Raw genomic sequence first — 21,916 nt, forward strand, 5'->3', positions numbered from 1 at the left:
AATCACTAATGAAGAGAATGTACTAGTATGCTGTGTACAGGAAAAGCTCTTAGAGACATTTTCTTAATTGAGTCTCCCTTAGCAAGTGACTCCACCTTGTGTCAAACTGTGTCAAACTGATGAAAAACAAGATTGGTATTTCAGAGAGAACATATCTCCATCTTCTCATCATCCTGTTTGAACTTAAAGACACAGTCAGCTTAGGTTGATATTCTGGAAGAGTAATATATTCATAGTCGTATAAATTGCCTTTCCCTTGTTTGAGGAGCTAATAGGGAAAATAATAAAGTCATTTTCTTCAAAATGCAACTTTAAAGGTAAACTGGTAGTCCAGAAAATAGACAGCATGTGGGAAAGGTTTGAAGTCTGGAGTCAATGTGCTGTTGACCTAGGTATGGTCCTGTTAAGGACCATACGCTTTAGACCATGGGAAAATGGCAAAGCCTTACCCCACTTCCAGTTAGGTTCAGAGGGATGGTGAAATCTTTCTTTGGTTGCTGTGTGAATGGCAATAGGGTAGAAAATTTCTGTTATAGTTTTCCTGTCCAGATGTTTGTGGCCAGAAGAATGCTCTTCTACAAAGACTACCTACCTAGATTGGCTAAACCTGTCTCCTTGAGTGACTGCATAACAGAATCCCTGCCCTCTCACCTGTAAGGAACAGCCCTGCCCCCTTATGCAGCTGTATGCTACAACCCGGCTCACTATTCTAAACACACTGAGCTTCTCCATCAGAGAGCCCATCCATCCCCAGCTTGTCTGTATGTCTGTCTTTCCTTCATTCCCACACTGCCAGTCTGGTTCATCCCTGGAGACGAGCTTGATGCAGAAATAGCTAATTCTGAATACCATATCCCCATCTTAAAAATAAATCAAAATATGAGTGGGTGCTTCACTTTGAGATAAAATAGAAACACACAGAATATTGGCATGACATGCAAAATGAAGAATATCTTTATATAAAACAATTATTATCCTTCCATATAAACGTGGGAACTGAATCCTTCCTTCACTGTTGTTTTTTATTAATAGAATTTTGTGTCAGGAATAATTTAACATAAATTACAATGCATGAAACATGGCAAGCTAACATAGTTATAAACAAGGTAAAATTTCAAAGACAATGAAAACACCAAAGAATCACTAAAGGTAGGAGTGGAAATGGGGCTGGACTATTTTTATTTTGCTGCTGTGAAGAGCTATGTGCTTTGGGCAGAGTTGCTGGGGGTTCTACCGTAAGTAACTCCCTTCTTTTTCCTTCTGCAGAACCTGAATTTGTGTAGCAAGTGAACCTGTGCTCAGTCACACAGGAGGGCCACAGTTGATCTGAGAAAGTCATGGTGTCCTTAAGGACCAGGCCTTAGACAGTTCTGTGCCAAAAAAAAAAAAAAAAAAAAAAAAAAACCAAAACAACAACAACAACAACAAAACCCAACCAACCAAACAAACAAACAACCAAACAAAAAATAAATAAAAACAACCCCCCCAAAAACTAACAATATAAAAAAAATGTTGTATTGCTGGAGAATTGGGGCTGAGTGATACGTGACAGAGTGCCTCACCGTTTGCATTTAAGCTTCCAGTAATCAGTTCCTGAGGAGGCAGTGTGCCTCTCCCCAAATACAACGTAGCCCAAAGGACACCAGGGTTTGTAGGTGTCACCTGTCTGATCTATTTAAAATTCTCAGTGGAAACCTGCTGGTAAGGTACCATAACCAGCCACCTGAGTCAGGGGCCTCCTCTGTTGACACGAGTTATTATTCACTTTGAAGCTTCATCTTCCACACTCACTTCAGGTTATAATACTAGTCCTGAGCCAAATGAAAGGGCGTTTAATAATTTAACATTCCTTGGAATCTGACCTTTGGTCTCCACTCCCTAAGCCCTAAATTAGTGAGTCTGCAGATAGGTAAATGTCTAGATGCTTCCCCCACACATCTTCTAGAAGAAATGTGTGTCTAGTATGTGCACCTCTTCAGAAAATGTGTGGCTATTTAGCATAAGAGAGAAAGATCGCATTCTTTAAAGGATGTTTTCCTCTTAGAACACTGAGATGAAAAGAGACTGTATGCTTGTAGAATCTTATTTTATGCAAGAATAAGACGGTCTCTGTTTATGTTATTATTATTTGTATCTCGCTTAGGAGAAAGAAACAAATAGAGTACTGGTAGGAAGAACACCTTTCTGCCTGATGCTTTGACTGCTTGAGTTGTCAGCGCACCTGCCAGAGCTCCGCCCACAGGGCACCACCCCTCCCCCACTCTCTCAGTGGGAGGAAGCCCTTTTGCTACTTTACAGCAAAGAATCAGCTAATGTGGTCATGTGAGGTGTGTCCTTGGAGAGGAACACTGCCTGTACCAGGAAGACTTGAGTCGTTGCCATGGCTAAAAAGCATGATGCATTCTGATGACTTCATCCTCAAATGGAAGTGAGCTTCTCCCTTCAGTCTTAGTGAAGCCACAGAAAAAGAACAATTTGGAAAATATGATGAGAAGAGACAGTGTTTTCTCTTCCGAATTAAATGAAGGAATCATTACTCAGACCCTGGGATAAAAACACGTTCTCTACAGCCCTGATAATGACTGTGCAAAGAATGAGAAACCGCCAATGGTATTTTTCAGTGGGGCTCACGAAAGAGGAATATAGGAATTAAATGCCCACCTCTGTGCTGTTCATTTTCATCCCATTTGTTCTGACCCCTCAAACTCCGTTCTAATTTTCTTGTTAGGAAAAGGGAATAGTTCCGTTCCAGTTGACGGTAGCCTCCCTCCACTTGGTTCTGATGGCCATTTCCAGCGGAGAGAAGCGTCTTCCTGATCCACACTCATCTCCATGGTACTCCCCTTCCCAGTGGTGGGCGTGAGTGTCTGAGGACAGAATAGCAGCTTTGACAACCAGGCCCACTGGTCAATTCCCAACCAGGTCAGCATCCCAGGAGAAGACACAAAGGGTGGGGGTACTGGCTCAGGGCACTACGGTCTTAGAACCTGCTAAGTGGAAGGATTCTTATAGGCAGTGTGTTAAAATACCCATACAAAATAAATCTGTCTTAGCTGTGTGCTGCGTCATGAATATTCACGTCATTTAATGAAACACATGGAAGGAGAAAGGACATTCGCTCTTATTCCCAGGAAAACAGACGAAAGGAAAGCTCATCACTTGTTAAGAAGAGGTGTTAGTTTTGAGGTAGAGTATAGACAGGAAATCTAGAACTTGTTTTCAAGGCCTAGGCTTGTCTCCTATGAACCAGGTGACATTTGAGAGAGTAGTTAAAATACCACTGCTGCATTTAACAGATTCAGTTATCAGCCAAATATGGCAACCATTCAGCCAAGGATAGAGCCTAGTGTACCTGCTTCATATGGCTACTGGGAATTTAATGCTGGGGTTACATACACTCTCAACACAGTACTCAGAACAGAATGTGTGGGATGTTTGTAAGCGGGGAAGGGGAACAGAATGTGTGGGATGTTTGTAAGCAGGGGAGGGGTGATGACGCTTAGCTCAGAGGAAAGGAGAAATAAGAATGATATAGACATTAAAGAACAGGTGACCAATGCCACACTAAGTTAAATGAACTGGTATGCGTCTCTCATAATTAAAGAAGAAATAGGGACCCCCAGGGTTACGGTGCTAAATGCTAAGTCAGTCATACAGCTAGGGCCAAAGTTGCTGATGGAAGTCACGTGTCACATGTTAACATCTTATCAAAGGTGCTCATATTTAGAGACATCTCAAGGTTTCCTCATTAGCTTAAGGAACTGGAGCTGTAATTGAGACAAAAAGGATCTTCCTGTCACAGTGGGTTTGCACCACAGTGTTCTATCCCAGCATCTGGCTCATAGTTTTCCCTCAAAAATGCTTTTCGAATTTGTCTGGACAAAAGTTCCTTCTGTCACTGGATGACTGTCAGTGTTGAGCTGGTACAGAACAGACCAGTGTCTCCTTTGCTTTTGCACGCCTTTCTTGGGGGGCCCTGGAGAAAAATTTCTGGAAATTTTACTCTTTAACCTTTATTTTTTTAATCTTATCTGAAAATATATTTATTTCTTCATATTATTTCTAGTGCTAACACATGTCCGCACAAATGGACACATGTGCATACACACATACACCCCAATGTCTCCATTTTCAAGTTCCACATGACAATGGCTTTAGAACTAGGCAGTATTTCTTGCAATGGGAGCGTGAATAACCACACAGCTGTTAGACAAGGACAGCTGTTATCTCTGGGGCCACTAAAGCACACACTTGGGAGTCTCAAGTGTTACCTATTGTAAGACGCACAGGCTTTTTCTGTGAGGGCTGGCCACTGTAAAAGTGCAGGTCAAAGAGGCGCTCCACTTTCCAGTCTGACAAGAGCTGCCTATTTGTGCAGAAAAGGATGCTGTGATTTCCGTTGATGTTGCACAGCCAAATAGGAAATGTAGGAGTCTTCAGCCTGCTGCCCACCTGGAAGGGAAAGAAGAATGCAGATGAACATATAGATCTTCCAGAGTAGTCAAAGAGGCCAGTTCATCCTCCTGTTTCAAAAGATGTTCTGAGCTTCCCATCTCACATGTAGTTTGCAGGCCATTGTATGTGGTACAATATTCAAAACGGAGGCATCATGGAGAATGAATTCATACTTTCAAATGGCTTGTTAGAGTGAAAATGTCTTGCTTTGCTTTTTAAAATGCAGCGGCCTTATAGAGAAGGTAAAGCTTCTCTAGCATGGCTTCACAGTGAGAAAATGTAGCTGAGATATAACTATCATCGTAGATGTAGGGAATGGGAATGTCAGTCCTGTGCCATTGGCTAGTGGGATTGTTCCCAGTGTAATCCCCAAGGGCAGGCAATGCCTCATGCAGCAGATGTCAAGTTTCTGGTAACATGAACCATGAGTACTAGAGAAAAAACTTGTAGGAAATGTGGGAAACACACTTGTTCACACATATACCTGTGAGTTAGTATGTATATTATTGGTGAAGATGTACACAGGGCAGAGCAGATGGGTTTCATGTTACCATGGTGGGTTGCAATTGTGAACAGTGAAGAATTCCTCCAAACTAGATGCCAGTAGAGAAGGGTAAGCTTAATGCAGTGGCCGTGCAGAGCAGCACCAGTGTGACCTGACACACCTGACACACGATCAGCTGGTCCTGCTCATGTATGTCCTCTTGGTGGGTCCTTCCAGTTTCCTGATGTACAAATAAGGGACTGAGCCATTCTTATTGGTCAATGCTTGTCTCTGGGGTTCACAGGATAGAACTCTGTTATGAGGGACATGGTTGATGCTGGCTGGTTGTTTTAAGTGCTAAGATGGATCCTCTAGAGGTTGGTAGCAGTCGTGATATACTAACAGCTCAGTAGACCATGACATAACATATTGATGACCTAGAAAGTTTCCAGTGTACAGTGTGAATCCATAATGTCCCCAACTTGTTTGTTCTCACCTTATAGAGCAGCAAGGCCAAGGTGTTTGCACTGAAGATCGTCTCTTAAGGTGGAATGGGTTGCGTTATCACTGTCCTACCTACTGTAATTGTTCTGTCGGGGCTCTGTGGGCAGTCATGAAGGCGAAGTTGGTTGGTCTACAGTACATGCCTACTTGCCTCTTTGAATGGCCCTGTGGGTAACAGATTGTCTGGCATCCCTGCTGAAGCATCATCGGGACCTGAATTTGTTTGATTTTTGTGAAGACAAACTGGACAATTCAGGAACCAGATACTAAGGTCAGACAGCCAGTGGTGTCAGAAAAGGGGGTATCTAGGAAAACCGTCCAAAGTATCTTCCCAAGACAACCAGCCCTGGGAAACTCTTAGATTTTATTGACTTAGTTTTTAAGTCTTTTTCTTTTTCATTGTGTCTCAAATCACTTCTGACTTGTTTGTATAGATACAGTATTTCTTTTCTAGAACAAGATAGATGCCTCTTTGAGCAGCCATTACTAAATAAAGACCACAGCAGTTTAGAGGGATCATGGACCAACTCAGTCCTTTATGATCTGAGGAACATTTGAAATGTACTCTAAGGCACAATTGAAGCCAAAGGTCAGAGACATAGGTACCATACGGAGATAGTGTGTCTGAGGTTCTTAACAATTAGGGTACCATGCGAGTGGATAGTTCCACCATCTGGCGGAGGATGCCCAGGGCGGTTCCCTTCTTTCATGGGTCTATAAGGAGGGGTGTTTTCTTAGGGCCAAAAGTAATAATTAAGACCTGTTTATGAGACTCTCTATGAGCTTTATCCATATTGAAGTCTGATTTAAAGATTGCTCTTCTGAAACCTGTAAGACCTCAAAGAGGTTTAGCTCTGATTACAACAGAAATACAGATGTAGCAGTCAGTACCTGCCATTAACCAGAAAGGAGCATTGTTACGATTTACAGGCAAGAATTCCTATATCTGAGGCTGATTTCTTGAGGTAGCTGGGCAAATGTCAGTAACTGAAGATCAGGAAGTACTTGGGTAAAGAAGAGGGCATCCATTAAGTCTGGAACAATACAAGAAAGTTTCTGGAGGTTTGTCATAAGAAAGTGTTAAGATTTGAATCAACATACTATGGCAAAGCCTTAGCCTCATTCATAGTTCAAAGTTCTTGTCCAAGTTGGTTAAATATCATCAGGCCTTTGTCTATGTAGGTGAGGGGCTACAGAGGTAGCACAGATTATGGCCAATGGTATGAAAAGAGATCATAGCCATTGCTGGGCTTCAGACATGACGGGGTGTTGGGAGAATCTTCAGGATTCTTGAGAAAATTTTTCAGAGGTTTCAGACAGTATCTGGGTAGAAAATATCTGGGAACTGATAGATACTTGTGAAACAACTATATCACTATGTTTTTCCATTCAAGATTATTATGGTAACTTGAAGTATATGTAGAATCCAGGACACTAGAAAGGGACCACTGGTGAGGAGGGAAAAGAAAGAAACCTGAGGCAACATGAAGCTGAAAAGCTGAATCATGACGAGGCAGATTTAGGTGGGGAGAGAAATCGAGGGAAGAGTGGAAGAGGGGGTGGATGAGGGATAACTAAGGATGTTTGACAAACTCCATACAGAAACCGACTTTATAATATATATCCATATATGTGTATGCTATTACAAGTGCTCTTGGAACCACTAAAACATGACAGTAAGAACCTATTTCTTGAAGACACTAAATACTTTGGTCATAGGACATGAAAAGAATCAAGTAAGAAGTGACAAGAAAGTTCTCTCCCTGGTGATTAGCTTTCATAGAATTGGAAAGTATTATCTAGGCCTCTGGTGGGGTGTAGGAGTCACTAACTTCTTACCTAGATTTGAGCCTGTGCACTTCACATGGCAAGACATCTCATTGATACAATAGTAGCATGATTGTCATGGGATTGGTAACCACTGTCTAATAGGACTTCAGGAGGAAGTGAATGCATGGTACTTTAGAACTAGGTCAGGGACGCTCCACTAAAATAGTGTCTTCTGACAGGACAGCACTGGTAGGCACAAACTCAGAGAAGTGGGTGTTGCCTAGAAAAGATGTGCTAAAGGCAAGCTAGCCATCCTTCCTGAGCCCTTACCCCTAACTGAGCAGACATCGACAGCTTATGGTTTGTGGGGGAGGGACAGTCAATTTTCTTTAATGTGTGGCTTCTAGTGGGTTGACCTTCTAGAACCCGTGGAATCAATCAAAATATTTGTAAAAAGTTTCAAAGGACATAAGTTTTGGATAGTAAAAGTAAGTATGCCCTTGCATGTTTTCCTAATATCTGATCTTAATTGTGGAATAGGGAGCTTCAGTGCCTCCTGATCATACACACGGCTTCTGCAGAGGTGCGCAGTTGTGCTCGAGAACCTGATTCCATCTGAGTCTTGCCAGTGGTACCATACACCTTCTGTAGATTGTAACGCATTTTATAAACTATGTCCATCACTTTTTAACTTAATGTGGAGCCACATCAAGTTATAATAATATTCATGTGGTGGAGGTAGGAAGACTACAAGTTCAAGGTCAGCCTGGGCTGCACAGTTAGTACTAGGCTAACCTGAGCTATAGAGCCAGACACTGTCTCAAAACAAGAACAGAAGGACAACAAAGCACCCAAATCATTTTCCCTGTTGTTTTTTTCTTACTTAAAAAGATAAACATGAGCTACTTGGAAACACCATGATTTCTACCCAAAGTTGGAAAGAGCAAGTGGCCTCTGATCTTGCTGTGTTTCTGGAATGGAAAGCCTGACTTTGGTCTTTCAGTCCTTTGCTTCAGCCCTTGGGATTGTGCTGTTTCTTCAGGAACCTACTCTGTTCTATAGGAAAGCAAGCTTTAAAATATCATTACGTTATAAACCCAAGTGTTACAGGCTAATAATATGCCACTTTTCCCCTTAGTGGCTCTGTTCAAACTCCTTCATGCTCTTTAAATTCTTCAGTTGAGAGTGGACCAGAGAAACTTTTAGTTGCCTAGAAAAATAACTATTGTGCTTAAAACAAAGCGAGGATTGTTCCAATTAATAGTTTAGAAAGGACCAACTCCTGGCATCCAGCCAGGACACACTCATAGGAGGTTCTCTTCTATCTGTGCTAGAATTAGTGACTCTGACCTAAGGGTAAGCTGAATGTGCTGCTAGTTTTCTGTCAACTTTACACAAGCTAAAGTCATCTGAGAGGAAGGAAATAAGATCAGTCCTTAGGCAAGCCTGTAGGACATATTCTTAATTAGTGATTGCTATGGGAGGGCCCAGCCCATTGTGGGTGGGGCCATCCCTGGGATGGTGGTCCTGGGTTCTATAAGAAAGCAGGCTGAACAAGCAATGGGGAGGAAGCTAGTAATCAGCCCTTTTCCATGGCCTCTCTAACAGCTTCAGCTTCCTGGTTCCTGCTCTACTTGACTTCCTGTCCCCGATCCTTTGATGATAAACTGTGGTATTAAAGTATAAGCCAAATTGAGTAAACTCATTCCTCTCCAAGTTACTTGGTTCATGTGTTTCCTCACAGGGTGGGAACCAACTAAGACACTGAGTATCTCACCTTCAAACTCGGGGCAAGTCTACACTAGCTACATGCAAAGAGAAATAGCCCCAGGGTTAGCTTCAGAAACATTTTCCCCAAATTGTAAATACGTTTTTAACTATTCATGAGCTAAACTGAACACACTCTTTTCTTGGCCTTCCTGCAATAGTTCTTGTTTTGATTAAGATTATATGTAATGAAAATATTATATACAGTTTGATTCATAGTCTCAGATTCTCTATGCAGATCAGGCTGGCCTCAATCTTAGGACCTCAGCCTCTGCCTTCTAAGTGCTGTTTGTTCCTGTGAGCTGGCTAGTGTTATGCCAATTTGACACAAAGGGGCTGTTTCTCTTTTCATGTAGCTAGTGTAGACTTGCTCCAGATCTCAGAGTTAGAGATTGTTAGCACGTAACATAATATTCAAGTGGAACATGTAATTCTTAATCTTTGAAAATGGGATGGGCTGGAGTGATGGCTCAGTGGTTAAGAGCACTGAATGTACTTCCAGAGGTCCTGAATTCAAATCCCAGCAACCACATGGTGGCTCACAACCACCTGTAGTGGGATCTGATGCCCTCTTCTGGTGTGTCTGAAGACAGCTACAGTACATTCAAATATATAAAAATAAATAAATCTTAAATCTTAAAAAAAGAGAGAGAATGGGATAAAGTAACTAGAAGATAAAATGCTATTTGTGATAAAGTGTCATGTCATTGGAGTTCAAGCAGATCTTATGATTGATGTAAAAATCAGTGAAAACCTCCGAAAATTCTGGATGGAGGGATAATATGCATATATTATATGGGTAATATTTACCTATACAATATTTTACATAGAACAGCTATAAACTGGGCAAAATTCTACTGGCCCTCATCATGCGCCCGACCTGGTGCTGACACCCCAAACTGTCCCTTTATCCAGCAATTCAGCTGCTGTCTTTCCTGAACTCAAAGCTACCGTGGCACTTCAGAACGGCACAGAGATCAGATTTCATCCTGCAAAGGCAGTATTTTTCCCCTGGAGAGATTGTGCTAGAACCATGTATGATTCTGGTGGCACTTTGGGTAACAAGTCAGGAGATGAGCCTGAAGATTACCACTGAGAAAGCATCTGGTTTAAAGTAATGCAACTGCTCAGGCAGAAATGAAGATCTAAAGAGACATTTGTGACTCTCTATGTGACTATCAAACTAGTAAAACAATGAACCCTAAACAAATGGGACATTCCTCAAGAATCTTGTGCTGGGAGAAAGAAAAGACCCCAGGCAAGAGAGAAATTGTACTCCTGGACACTGATTTCAAGCAGTGCTAACAACTTGTCTATCTGACCACCTTACAGGACGAGACTGGAGCCCAGATAAGGATGGATGGTTGGTAGGCAGGACTGCTTAGATGTGCGCATCCTTGACCCACTGATTAAACTTTGCTCTCACTTCAGGATGAGTTTAGGGGAGTTGCTGGATCTCTCTGGCTATCTTTCCAATGTGACCACATTGAACAAATCTCCCTTTTGTGTTTTCCACTGTTAATTTAACTCTTTTACCTGGATTACTGAGGACAGGTGGCTGAACCTGGCTTGAGGCAAAGGTGTGACCCTCAAGTTTGAAAACAGTAAATCTTGCAAAAATAAAACAAAGCACCTTCTGGTTGAATCCTGTCAGCTTTCACCCCAGCTCCGGTTCCCCCTTTCGGCACAGCACATTACCATTTGCCCGCCATGTCTCCTTTAAGCACTTTAACTGTCTTTGGGTAGACAGCCGTGGTTTACCAACCTCCTCCCCCTTTGCAGGATTCTAAATATATTTTATTGGTGAGATTCCACCAATTCTGAACTTGTGCACGTTGCCATGGTAAACGGGAAATTAAATTATGATACAGTGGTGCTATAAATAAAATACCTTTCTTCTTAGGTTCATGTATTGTGTAATAAGCCCAGTTGTTTCAGGGTTACCCACAGCAACAGAAATCTCTGTATCATAAGATACATTTCTTTAAGCCAATGTAAAATGGTAAGGACAGCAAAGATGGCCACAAAGTCCATCTCCAGCGCAGATAGTGAGTTGATGTAGATTTTCTTTCTCTTGCTGCTGGTACAACAGTACTTAGGAAGCATCTTTGCATAATGAGGTTAGTATTGCAAGTCCCAGGGCCTCAGGCTGATAACCAGGGTGGGGGAAAGGTATAGGGAACGTGATGCTTTCTTCATCGAGCCCTGGTGACAGTTCCAGCACTGTTAATGGTGTGGCTTTCCTCTCTGCCACCTGGAACACACAGTTAATGTAACGTTTCTGGCAGAGTTTGCAGGTATGTTGTAAAGACAAATCGGATCATGCTTGCGAGGTGTAACCTTGGTGACTTAGTGGCGGAGTGCAGTGAGCGCCACCTCAGTAGGTGTTTTCAAGTCTGGGTTTCTCCTCATCAGATGTGTGGAGAGCAGAGGGTACCACTGGGACGGAAGGAGGCACTGCCAGGGCTGCCGTGGGAACGATTCTGGCAAGACCTAAATGACTTCATTCCCTTCTAAAAATCGGAGTTGATTTTTCCTCCCACTGGCAGGTGTGATGATAATACGCACCTCCTACGGCTTTCCAGATGGTGTTAGACTCAAACTTCTTTATGTTCTCACTTAGGTATTAGAGCCTCACACTCAAACCTGTACCTTCAAATAGAAAAGTAACAGGGAGGCTTCATGGGTAGCTGGCTGCTTCCTGCAGAAACTGTCAGTCTGGTAGGCTCTGGGGGCATGCCAAGTCACCTGACAAAGCTCACCCTCTGAGCTGTGACACTGGGGCAGAAAAATGTGTGTGTTTTCTGCAGTCTCTAGTTTTGTCACAAAGTAAGAGAAGACTGACTTGGGAAGACAAAGGCAGAACTACAGAGGCTCTACAGCCACGCAGCATCCGAAGCCTTCTCGTTTGCTGTCTCAAGCAAATGTCTGCTCTGTGAGGTGTTTTTATTCAGAATAGGATGCTGTGAAATACTTGACTTCAGAATCCCCTGCGGCCAGCACAATGGTACCTGTACAGTACATCTAGGTACCATGGAGTTTATTCCAATAAAGGTGAAGAATGCGGGTACCTGACAGACACAATCTGCCTTTGTAGGAACGGAACGGGGGCAAACGCTTTAGAAAGCATCTGAGCAAGTATCAACATAAGCTCATAACAGATCTGCTGTTAAACTACTCAACTGTCACACACCAAAACCCTATGCTAGGCAATGGTAGTACAAGCCTTTAATCCCAGCACTTAGGAAGCAGAGGCAAGTGACTCTCTGTGAATTCAAGGCCAACCTGGCCTAAAAAAAAACCCAAAACCAAAGTCCAAACCAGACAATCCTTGTTGGTGCCTAAATGTTAGAAAGCACAACAGTACATCTGGAACAAATACTAAAGGTTGTGTTAGATCAATTTGCATTTATAGTTGATTGTAAAGTGCTAATTATAGCACATAATTCCAAGAACCAGTGTTTATATATTTATAATTTATTGGAAATGACTAAGAATCACAGCAGAGACTGTGAGCTTAGACCATAGCTAGAACAGGGTTCAAATCCTCCTCTGACATGGAACTATTGAGGCTTTGGGCAAGTTCCTCTCCCTCCTGCTGGCCTTTCTAATCTCTTAACTTAATGACCGAGTGACAAACTGGGTTTAAGATTGTAGCTTTGAGTCATTAGTAAAATAAGACATCACTGCTAGTATCCATTGCTGGTAGAGAGTCTGGCAAGGGTGGGTACTCTCTGCCCACAGCTGTCAACACTACGGTGACATCGAAGTGCCGTCTCTCATGAGTAGTGTGAGTGCAAAATCAAGTCAATGGAATATGAGCTGAGACCTGCTTTTGTCCTGATGTAGCAGGAGGGTATAGAAAGAGTTAAAAACCCTCACATGAAATCCACTGTGTCTCTGTATATTTTATATATTTTATATATCCATGGTTCAGACGCTTAAGTAAGACAAATGTCTGCCTGTAGCTGTTCCATAATACATTAAAAAAAAAAAAAAAAAAAAAAAAAAAAAACAAACTCTGAGTGCATGACAGCAACATCATCATAAACGTCCTCAGGGTTTCAAGCCATTAGTGTACAATTTCTGGCAATTTTCACCGAGGGCACATTCACAGACATCTCCCTGGGGAGAGAGCTCTGAGTCCAAGAAAGAAGGATGAAAAGCCACATTAGTCACTTTCCCAAAAGCTGGAAGCATTTTAGATTTGATTTCTATGTAGATTTTTAAAGTGACCCCAGGCAGTCTCTAGCCTCTGCCCTACTTCCAATTGGCCAGCAAGCTTTTGGCTGATCTCCCCCCCCCCATGGTCTCCCACAAGTCCTCCCCCCAGCAGGAAAGCTCCCATTTTTCCACACGTGCTCTGGGCTCTCAACTGTCTTTAAGTTCCTTGCAAACATCCTCTTCCGATTAGAGGATATTTTAGGCTTTCCAGGTAATTTTCTTTAGAGCATAGTTTAGTGCCAGTTCCTGTGAATCCTTGACTCTGATGTGCCCCACGCCTTCGTGGTAGCATTTTCTCTGATGTGGTTCTTTTCTTCAGAGCACTTTCTTTGCAAACACCTGTTCAATTTTAGCCTCAGATAAGGCCTGCGGTTTGCCCCCAAAGCCTGGCAAATGTCACCAGAGAACAAAAGGACGTCCAATGAGACAGGGTGTGCTGACTCCTGTAGGTTCTGTAAATAATATCTGGTTCCTCAGTTCCTCTCACTGTGGATTCACGGAGTCAAAGTAGTTTATTTAATTTTATCCTTCCTTTAGAATAGCAATTTTTTCTAGGGACAAACAAGTTTGTCCTCACCACCCAGTAGGAACATTTGGAAATGTCTACGAATGTTTTGGATTGTCTTGCTGGTTGGTGGTGACGTGCATCTAGTGGGTGCTACCCAATAGCTTGCAGCATACAGTATAGCCCCACAACCATTGATTGACAGGTACTCACAGTGTTCGAAGCTAAGAAGTCTTACTTGGGACAGACGTGTCTAGCCCTCATTGACCATTAGGATCACTTGTAAATTTTCAGGTCAAGCATCTAGTGTTCTGAAGATAAAGTAAGATTATTTGGAAGATAAAGTAACATTAAATGGCCTTTCATTTTTAGGACCCCATGCAAAATGAAAAAGCAGTGACTCTTGTTAAAAACTTAACGTGTAGCTCTGTTTGACAATATGGGTGCTTTACTTATGCAGCTGATAATGTCTCCAGGCAGAGAGTTCCTGGAGCTTTCTGAGTGAGTTTAGTATGCAACTAGGTTGATGTCATCGCTAACCAGCATTTATCATGTGATTCTCAGCCTGTGGGTCATGACCCTTTGTGGGGGGTCAAATGGCTCTTCCATGGGGTGTGCATTGGCTAGTTTTTGTGTCAACTTGACACAAGCTAAAGTTATCACAGAGAAAGGAGCCTCAGTTGAAGAAATGCCTTCATGAGATCCACCTGAAAGGAATTTTCTCAACTAGTGATGAAGGGGGGAGGGCCCAGCTCATTGTGGGTGGTGCCATCCCTGGCCCAGCCCATTGTGGGTGGAGCCATCCCTGGGCTGGTAGACCTGGGTTCTATAAGAAAGCAGGCTGAGCAAGCCATGGGAAGCAAGCCAGTAAGCGACATCCCTCCATGGCTTCTTCATCAGCTCCTGCTTCCTGACCTGCTTGAGTTCCAGTCCTAACTTGCTTTGGTGATGAACAGCAATGTGGAAGTGTAAGCTGAATAAACCATTAACTCCCCAACTTGCTTCTTGGTCATGATGTTTGTGCAGAAATAGAAACCCTGACTAAGACAGGGTGCATTTAAGGGCATCGGAAAACACAGATATTTACCTTATGATCTGTAACAGTAGCAAGATTATAGTTATGAAATAAAAACAACAACAAAAAGTGAATGGTTGGGAGTTGTCACAACATGAGGAACTGTATTAAAGGGTATATATAGTATTAGAAAGGCTGAGAACCATGTGTGGTCTACTCAGTGTTGTATCTGGACACAGATCCTCTGACTGTGCTGGAGTGACCCTGGCTAACTGACTCATTAGAATGCTGCTGCTTGTGTTCTGCCACAAGCCTTGTATGTGCCGAGGGCAGCCTGGCCTTCCGTGGGGATTAAGAGTCATGATTCTGTTTGCTTCAGGCCTTTCCTGTTGCTTAGAGGTCAGGAGAGACTCAGCAGTCATCAGCTCAGGGTAAGTGGCTGGGCAGGTCTTGTCCCTGCTGAGGTCTCCAGTGTCTATGGAGTTCAGGGTAGGATTATTTTCTGTCACTATAGAGTTTCTGGCCTTTGTAGCAAGGCCTCCAAACACAGGAGGGATTGCCCACTGCTGGCCTGTGGCTCGGAGGTCAGTGGCATGGGAAAAACTTTTAAAATGAACATTTATTTAGCTGTATACAAGAGAAAAGCAATTGCTTGGTTTATATCACCGCTGCAATACAGGTTAAAAACAACCTTGAAGTAGAGTTGATTTAAGGGGAAGCATCAGTAATAGGACAGATGATGTAGGGGCGTGGCCCAGCTTATAAACCGCCCTACGATTTTGCGAAAGAACTTGGTAATAATAGATGAAGCACTAAAATTCTTGTCACCTCTATTGTAAAAATAACCCTTACTCATGCCTGAGTTCTCTTTATCAAGCATAGTAAAGTCCAAAATAAACCCCCAAATGTCTAGAAAATGTGATTAGGGATTTTATGATCACAATCCATCTGTCCTCATCTACGCTATACCAACATTTAGTCTTTATTATTCATGTTGTGGGATCTTTGCAGCCATTGAATTCACTAATGGCCAGAATCTCACTAGTATAGAAAGATAAATGCAAAAAAGGGTTCTAGGAGAGTAACATGGCAATGGAGAGGAGAAGGGATCGTGTCTGAAAACACAGACCCCTGGATAACAGGATTGGGCTAATTCCTCTTAGTTTTTCTGATACTTCTCATATTTTGTCTGATGGACCTGGATTATACACTTAAGGAAAAATGAGAAAACTTTCACAACACATTTGTGCATAAAAGTGAGCAGCCTGCCATGGCCTGGTGCTATTTTCTTGATATCAACCAGACACATGGACGAGATGCTGTGTTTGTGAATAACACACATGTATCTAGACACAGGCAGAGAGGTAGGCGAGGGTGTAGACTTAAAACACACCTTGTGAGAAAGTCTGTGCACATGAAGGGTATCTGGCTAGAACAGGAGAACTGGCACACAGGATAGGGGCCTAGAAGGGCCCTTGCTTTTCCCAGGGTTAGGAGGGACAAGAAAGGGGGCCTCCATCAGAGTGAGCTACCTTCCAGGTGCCAAGGCTACACCAGAGAAGTGGTGCTTCCCACGGAGTGGAGTGGCCTTTTCTCTCCCAAATGCCAGGACAAAAGCCTCTAGGAAACTTTGGTTCATGGTTTGGGGAGATTGTTTGCTCCTTTACTTTCTGGTCCATGTTCTCTGCTTGTATATTGTTTGCTTTCTGTCGATCAGAAGTTGTTTATCCCCTGAGCTGAAAATCTTCGTGAGAGATATATCAGAATTGGAGGCCCCATTCTACATCTTTAAAGTGTTCAGGAACAGAAAGGATGTGCTCACTCATTTGCATAAGTAAAGGACTGGGGCATGGCTGCTGCTCCAGGTATTTCAGAGGAGGCTGTGGCTACCACGGCGTAAAAGGAAACTTCCACGCATCTGGGTATTTCAAATATTGTTTTCAGTAAATGTTTTCACACGTGGTTCTTGTTTTACATATACTTTGTAGGTATTAAGATATGTAAAATACAGTATGAAAAAAACACAGACTTGGATGTTTTCACTTAGACCCTGAGTGTGTATGTGTGTGAGACAGACAGAGACAGAGACACACAAAGAGAAATAGAGAGAGACAGAGGCAGAGAGAGACAGAGATGGGAGGGAGGCATACCAATGGCACCAAAAGGAATAGAAGGCTCAGTATTTCATCGAAATAGAAACTTTTAAAAATGGCAAAAATACATGCATTCTGGTTAGAGAGTTAAGAGCTAAGACACACTAACCTGTGAGAGTCGGTCACCCTCAGAAGTGTCCTTACTCCACTGCAAGTAGCCAACATCACTGCGGGTCAGGACCCCATGTAATGTTTCCTCAGACCTTCCTTTCCCATAGCCATTGAAGACATTTGGACTTGCTCTTCCAGTCAAGATCATGTTTAGAACTGCCTAGATTGGACATTTCATTAATATTTATCTTAGGTAGCAATGTAATGAAGACTTTTTTTCTTTTAAAAAATATTACAGAAATGGCCGGGGATGTCAGTAGGCCTGCCGGGTCCAAGGGCCTAAATCCCACCCTCAGCACAGAAAGGCAAACACAGCATTTTAAATGCTCAGTTTGTTTGTTTTGTTCGGTTTTTATTGGTAACGTTTTTTTTTGTTTTTTTTTTTTTTTTTTTTTTTTTTTTTTACTACAGTTATACCAACAGAGCTCTGGAAAAGCATATGTGTGTGATGAAATTAATAGGAGGAAAGTACTGTCATTTGGCTTTTCTTCTTTTATGTTGTCATAATGTGGGCTTCCACTGTTGTAAGTTAGGAAGCACTAGAAAGCATGGAGCTAAATTATTTTATGCTGTGTGTTCCTGCCATATATCAGGGAGTCTTCTGTTCCCCAGATCTCAGGTTTTCAGGGTTACTCTGGGAAGAACAGTGAAGACTAGGTTCTGGCAATCAGACTTTATCTTTCAAAGACAGTGTGATCAGGAGAAAGTTCTGTCCAAAGAGAAGGTGGACTTCCTTAGAAGACAAGCCTGCTTCAGAGTCTACAAAAGAAATGCCAAGTCTTCCCACCTACCTGCCTGCACAAGACACCTCCAGCTTGAGACTGCAAGAGAGGAGTGGCAGTACCCAGGTCTTTCTGAAGCCTGCAGAACAAGATGCCTGTCAGCGTCTGGCCAGCAACAGTGATGCTACCAGGGATTGGTCACAAGCCCATTGCACGTGTCATTCATGTCTCTACATCTCGTAGGACTAGGACCTGTGCAGGGATGATGGGGAAGCTATGCTTTGGATGGTAAGGTAAAGGATAAGTGGTAAAGGGGGGGATGAAGACACAGACAGAGCACACAGCAGCCCCTATGTATACTCGTGACAGACGCTGGCCTCAATAGAGAGCTTATCCTCTGACAGATGTTTGACTGACAGTGCTCACACATGACCACATACGAGAGAGTGTTGGCTTAAAGTAGGCCTGAACAAACTTATTAAGTGCTCACCAGAGTGGCTGCAACCTCATTTCTTGGCTTAAAGATCAGAGACTAGAGGTTCCAACCCTTGACCATATAACGTGGCCTGTGACTCCTGTTGTCAACTGTAGAGCATCCTGAGATGGAGACAGTACATATTCCTGAGTCAAATTATTTATGAGACTGGAGGGCATGCCTTCTATGTGACACCTAAGGATTTGGTAAGAATATGTAGCTGAGGATAGTGGTCTTCAAAGTGCAGCAGTAGAGAAAGTGGTATAGATCTGAGCACTTATAGCTAAGCGTGGTGGTACAGTATGTGCTATAACCCTACCAATGTGGGAGGTGGAGGCAGGGTAATAGCAAACATGAGGTCAACATGGACAATTTAGCAAGAACATTTCTTAACAAATGAAAATGAGACAGTTTTAAAGGTCTGGGCATTGTAGCTCAGCAGTAGAACTCGCCTAGTGTTTGTAAGGTCCTGTGTTCTAAGCTCAGCATGCATGGCATGCATGTGTGCATACTACACAACACACACACATACACACACACAGAGAGAGAGAGAGAGAAACAGAGAGAGACAAAGAGACAGAGACACAGAGAGAGACACACACACACACAGAGACAGACAGACAGACAGACAGACAGACAGACAGACAGACAGACAGAGAAAGAGATCCAGAGTTTATAGTGACAGTATTCAAATATATGGTTTGGGTTATTATACTTAGGGCTCAACTTCATACATGTCAGTCAAGTGCTCTATTACTGAGCTACATTCCTGATCTTATTTTGAAGAAACCATAACACAGCTAATGGAAGTCAGAAGATAACTTGGGACTCTGTTCTCTCTCATACTCCGGGTTCTGTGGTCTCACACTCAGGTCTAAAGGCTTGATAACAAATGTCTTTAGCCTGCTGATACTTCTTGCAAGCTCAATAGACCCCACTTCACTCTGTTCATTGAATTAAATCATACTAAGTAGCTCAGTCTGGCCTTAAACTCACCCTGTAACTCAGGCAGACCTTGAATTTGTCATCCCCCTGACTCTGCCTCCTAAATGGTTTACAGGCCTGTGTAGGCCCAGCTACTACATTTTTATCACAGCAAATGACTTAAAGAATTTGAATACTAGTGTTTAGAAGCAGGTCTACACCTAAAATACATGTTGAATTAAGTAAACTTGCTAACCAAATAACAGCATAGCCCATACAAATATGATTGTCATCAAAGACGAATTTTCATCAGCACTATTTAGGGTCTGGTATTCTTTTTTTCTAGGAGCTCCTACCCTTCTTTGATTCTCAAAATCTTGCCTCTCTCTTGGAGTTCAGAAAAGAGCCTACCTCTTCTATGTTCCTGTGCATACTGTAGGATCCTTCCTTCTCAGTCCACCAAGACTCATTATATCTATACCACTATGAGATATCAGGTGCTGCCTGGTTTCATCCAGTGTTTCTGGGCACATATATTATCTTTTCCAGAGTGAAACCCTGAGAAGATCAGATCCTCATACTTTCCATGGTGCCAAGAATAGAACTTCACATAGCATAGACAGCAATTAGACAACTACGAAAGAAAAAGGCATTCTGGTGGAAGAATTAGCAGTGAATAAAATATGGGATGAGGACATTTTCCCATCCAAGAGTCCACATCTACATGATCCCAATGCTGTAGGTGATGCTTACAAATGGATTTGTAACATTTACCTCTCAAAAGTTCTGGAGAGGACCAGGCTGTAGAGGAAGAAGATGACACCATGGCTTCCTTCTCCTTTGAACTATGGAGAGAGAGAGGAGGGGGAGGGAGGAGAAAGGGGGAAGGGGAGATGGAAGGGGGAGGGAGAGGGAGAGGGAGAGGGAGAGGGAGAGGGAGAGAGAGAGAGAGAGAGAGAGAGAGAGAGAGAGAGAGAGAGAGAGAGAGAGAGAGAGAGATCTTTACTTAGTACATTTCAGATAGATGACATATGTGCTGGTGTGACTTTAAGGCCTTATGTCTCAGAAAAGTCCCCCTCCTTCCTAGTTACTTGCAAAGCAGAGACTCCCTTCTTCTCTGAGTCATTGCCTTCTCTCTTATTCTTTTTTTTCTTCCTCACTGGAAGACTACGAATGAGCCAACATTCTCTTTGTCCTCACCATAGCTTGTCTTTCTTCTAGAGTATTATTCTCTTGTAATCATAGCTAAAATGCATAACCTGTTCTCTAGCAAGATCCTTGGTCGACACTGAGTTGTCTTCCCCAGTCCTGCCTTTAGTGGCTATGTCTTCTCTAGTTACCCCACAGAACTTAGAAGGACCAGGAGATTCATGGCAATGACTCTGATTGTGCACGAACAGGTGCCCAATGTCAGTTTTATTCACTATTCTCTTTAGTTGTAGTTTTATCTTCAATGTTCAGCAAGTATTAAATCCCCCCCCCCCCCAGAGATTTGTTGCAGAAGTTAGTGTCTGGTACACATCTTGGTTCTTGAAGCATTTGGAATCCATGTTCAAATGGTAATTTGTGACCCTGTGGATCAGCCCAACTGATCATACAAGTCTCCCAGGGCTAGCCTTATCTTAGCTTCCTTTTTCTTGTTGTTGTTGTTATTCTCATTTTTAAAAATTAGATACTTTGTATTTACCTTTGAGATGTTATCTCTTTACCCTGCCCCACTCCCATCTCACCTCCCCATCCTTTTGTCTTCACAGAGGTGCACTCCCTTCCGAACCCCCTCTCCACCCTGTTGCTTTGGCATTCCTCTACACTGGGAAAACATGCCCTTCCTGGACCAAAAACCTCTTCTCACATTGATGCCAGACACTGATATCTTCAGCTACACATGCAACTGGATCAAAAGGTCTCTCAATGTGTGCTCAAAGGTTGGTGTTTTAGTCCATGGGAGTTTGAGGGAATTTGGTTGTTGATAATGTTGTTCATCCCATGTTGCAACACCTTCCAGCTCCTTCATTCCTTTCTTTAGCACCTTCATTGGGAACCCCATGTTCAGTCCGATGGTTAGCTATAAGCATACTCAGCTGTATCTATATGACTCTGACATAGTCCCCAAGGAGATATCTCTCTCTGGTTCCTGCCAGTAAATACTTCTTGACATCAGCTATAGTGCTTGGATTTGATGGCTGCATATGTGGTGGGTGGATCGCCAGGTGAGGCAACCTCTGAATGATCTTTTCTTCGATCCCTGTTTCTCTATTTGACCTTGAATTTCTTCTCGTGAGAGTTTTGTTCTTCCTTCTAAGAAGGACTGAGGCATCCCCATTTTGGCCTCCCTTCTTTTTGATCTTCATAATGTCTGTGGATTGTTTCTTGGTATTCAGAGCTTTCTGGGGCTGGTATACACTTATCAGTGAGTGCATACCATGTGTGTTCTTTTGTGACTGGGTTACCTCACTCAGGATGATAGTCTCTAGTTCCATCTTTTTGCCTAGGAATTTCATGAAGTCATGATTTCTAATAGCTGGGTAGTACACAATTGTGTAAATTTACCACACTTTCTGTACCCATTCCTCTGTTGAAGAACATCTGGGTTCTTTCCAGCTTCTGGCTATTAAAAATAAGGCTGCTGGCGACTTCAAGGTGCAGAACAGGGCGCAGCCCATTGGACACTCGGATCAGCAGCTCCTAAAGCTTTAAAGATTGATGAGTAGGAGATCTGAGCAGCCTGGAAGCAGAGAGATCTCTGTGGAGTGCACACGGTAAGCGCACCCCCAGGCCTGCCTGATCCAGGGACCAGGAACACAACT

At 42.8% G+C, this 21,916-nt stretch overlaps 1 protein-coding gene across 1 annotated transcript in view; it reads right to left on the reverse strand.

The window, feature by feature from the left end:
* Positions 1-2,724: 2,724 nt before the first annotated feature.
* The window catches only part of MINDY4B (MINDY family member 4B), a gene marked incomplete at both ends in the record, with an annotated part of 44,664 nt that continues 25,472 nt past the window's right edge, over positions 2,725-21,916 (reverse strand). Inside the window, 5 exons of the mRNA XM_080929604.1 lie at positions 2,725-2,867; positions 4,272-4,452; positions 16,987-17,148; positions 17,780-17,849; positions 19,884-19,954. Of these exons, the coding sequence (XP_080785730.1) occupies positions 2,725-2,867; positions 4,272-4,452; positions 16,987-17,148; positions 17,780-17,849; positions 19,884-19,954 (627 nt within the window). The remainder of the gene's footprint in view (positions 2,868-4,271; positions 4,453-16,986; positions 17,149-17,779; positions 17,850-19,883; positions 19,955-21,916) is intronic.

This window comes from Micromys minutus (assembly GCF_963924665.1).
Source record: "Micromys minutus genome assembly, chromosome: 15".
NCBI lineage: Eukaryota > Metazoa > Chordata > Mammalia > Rodentia > Muridae > Micromys > Micromys minutus.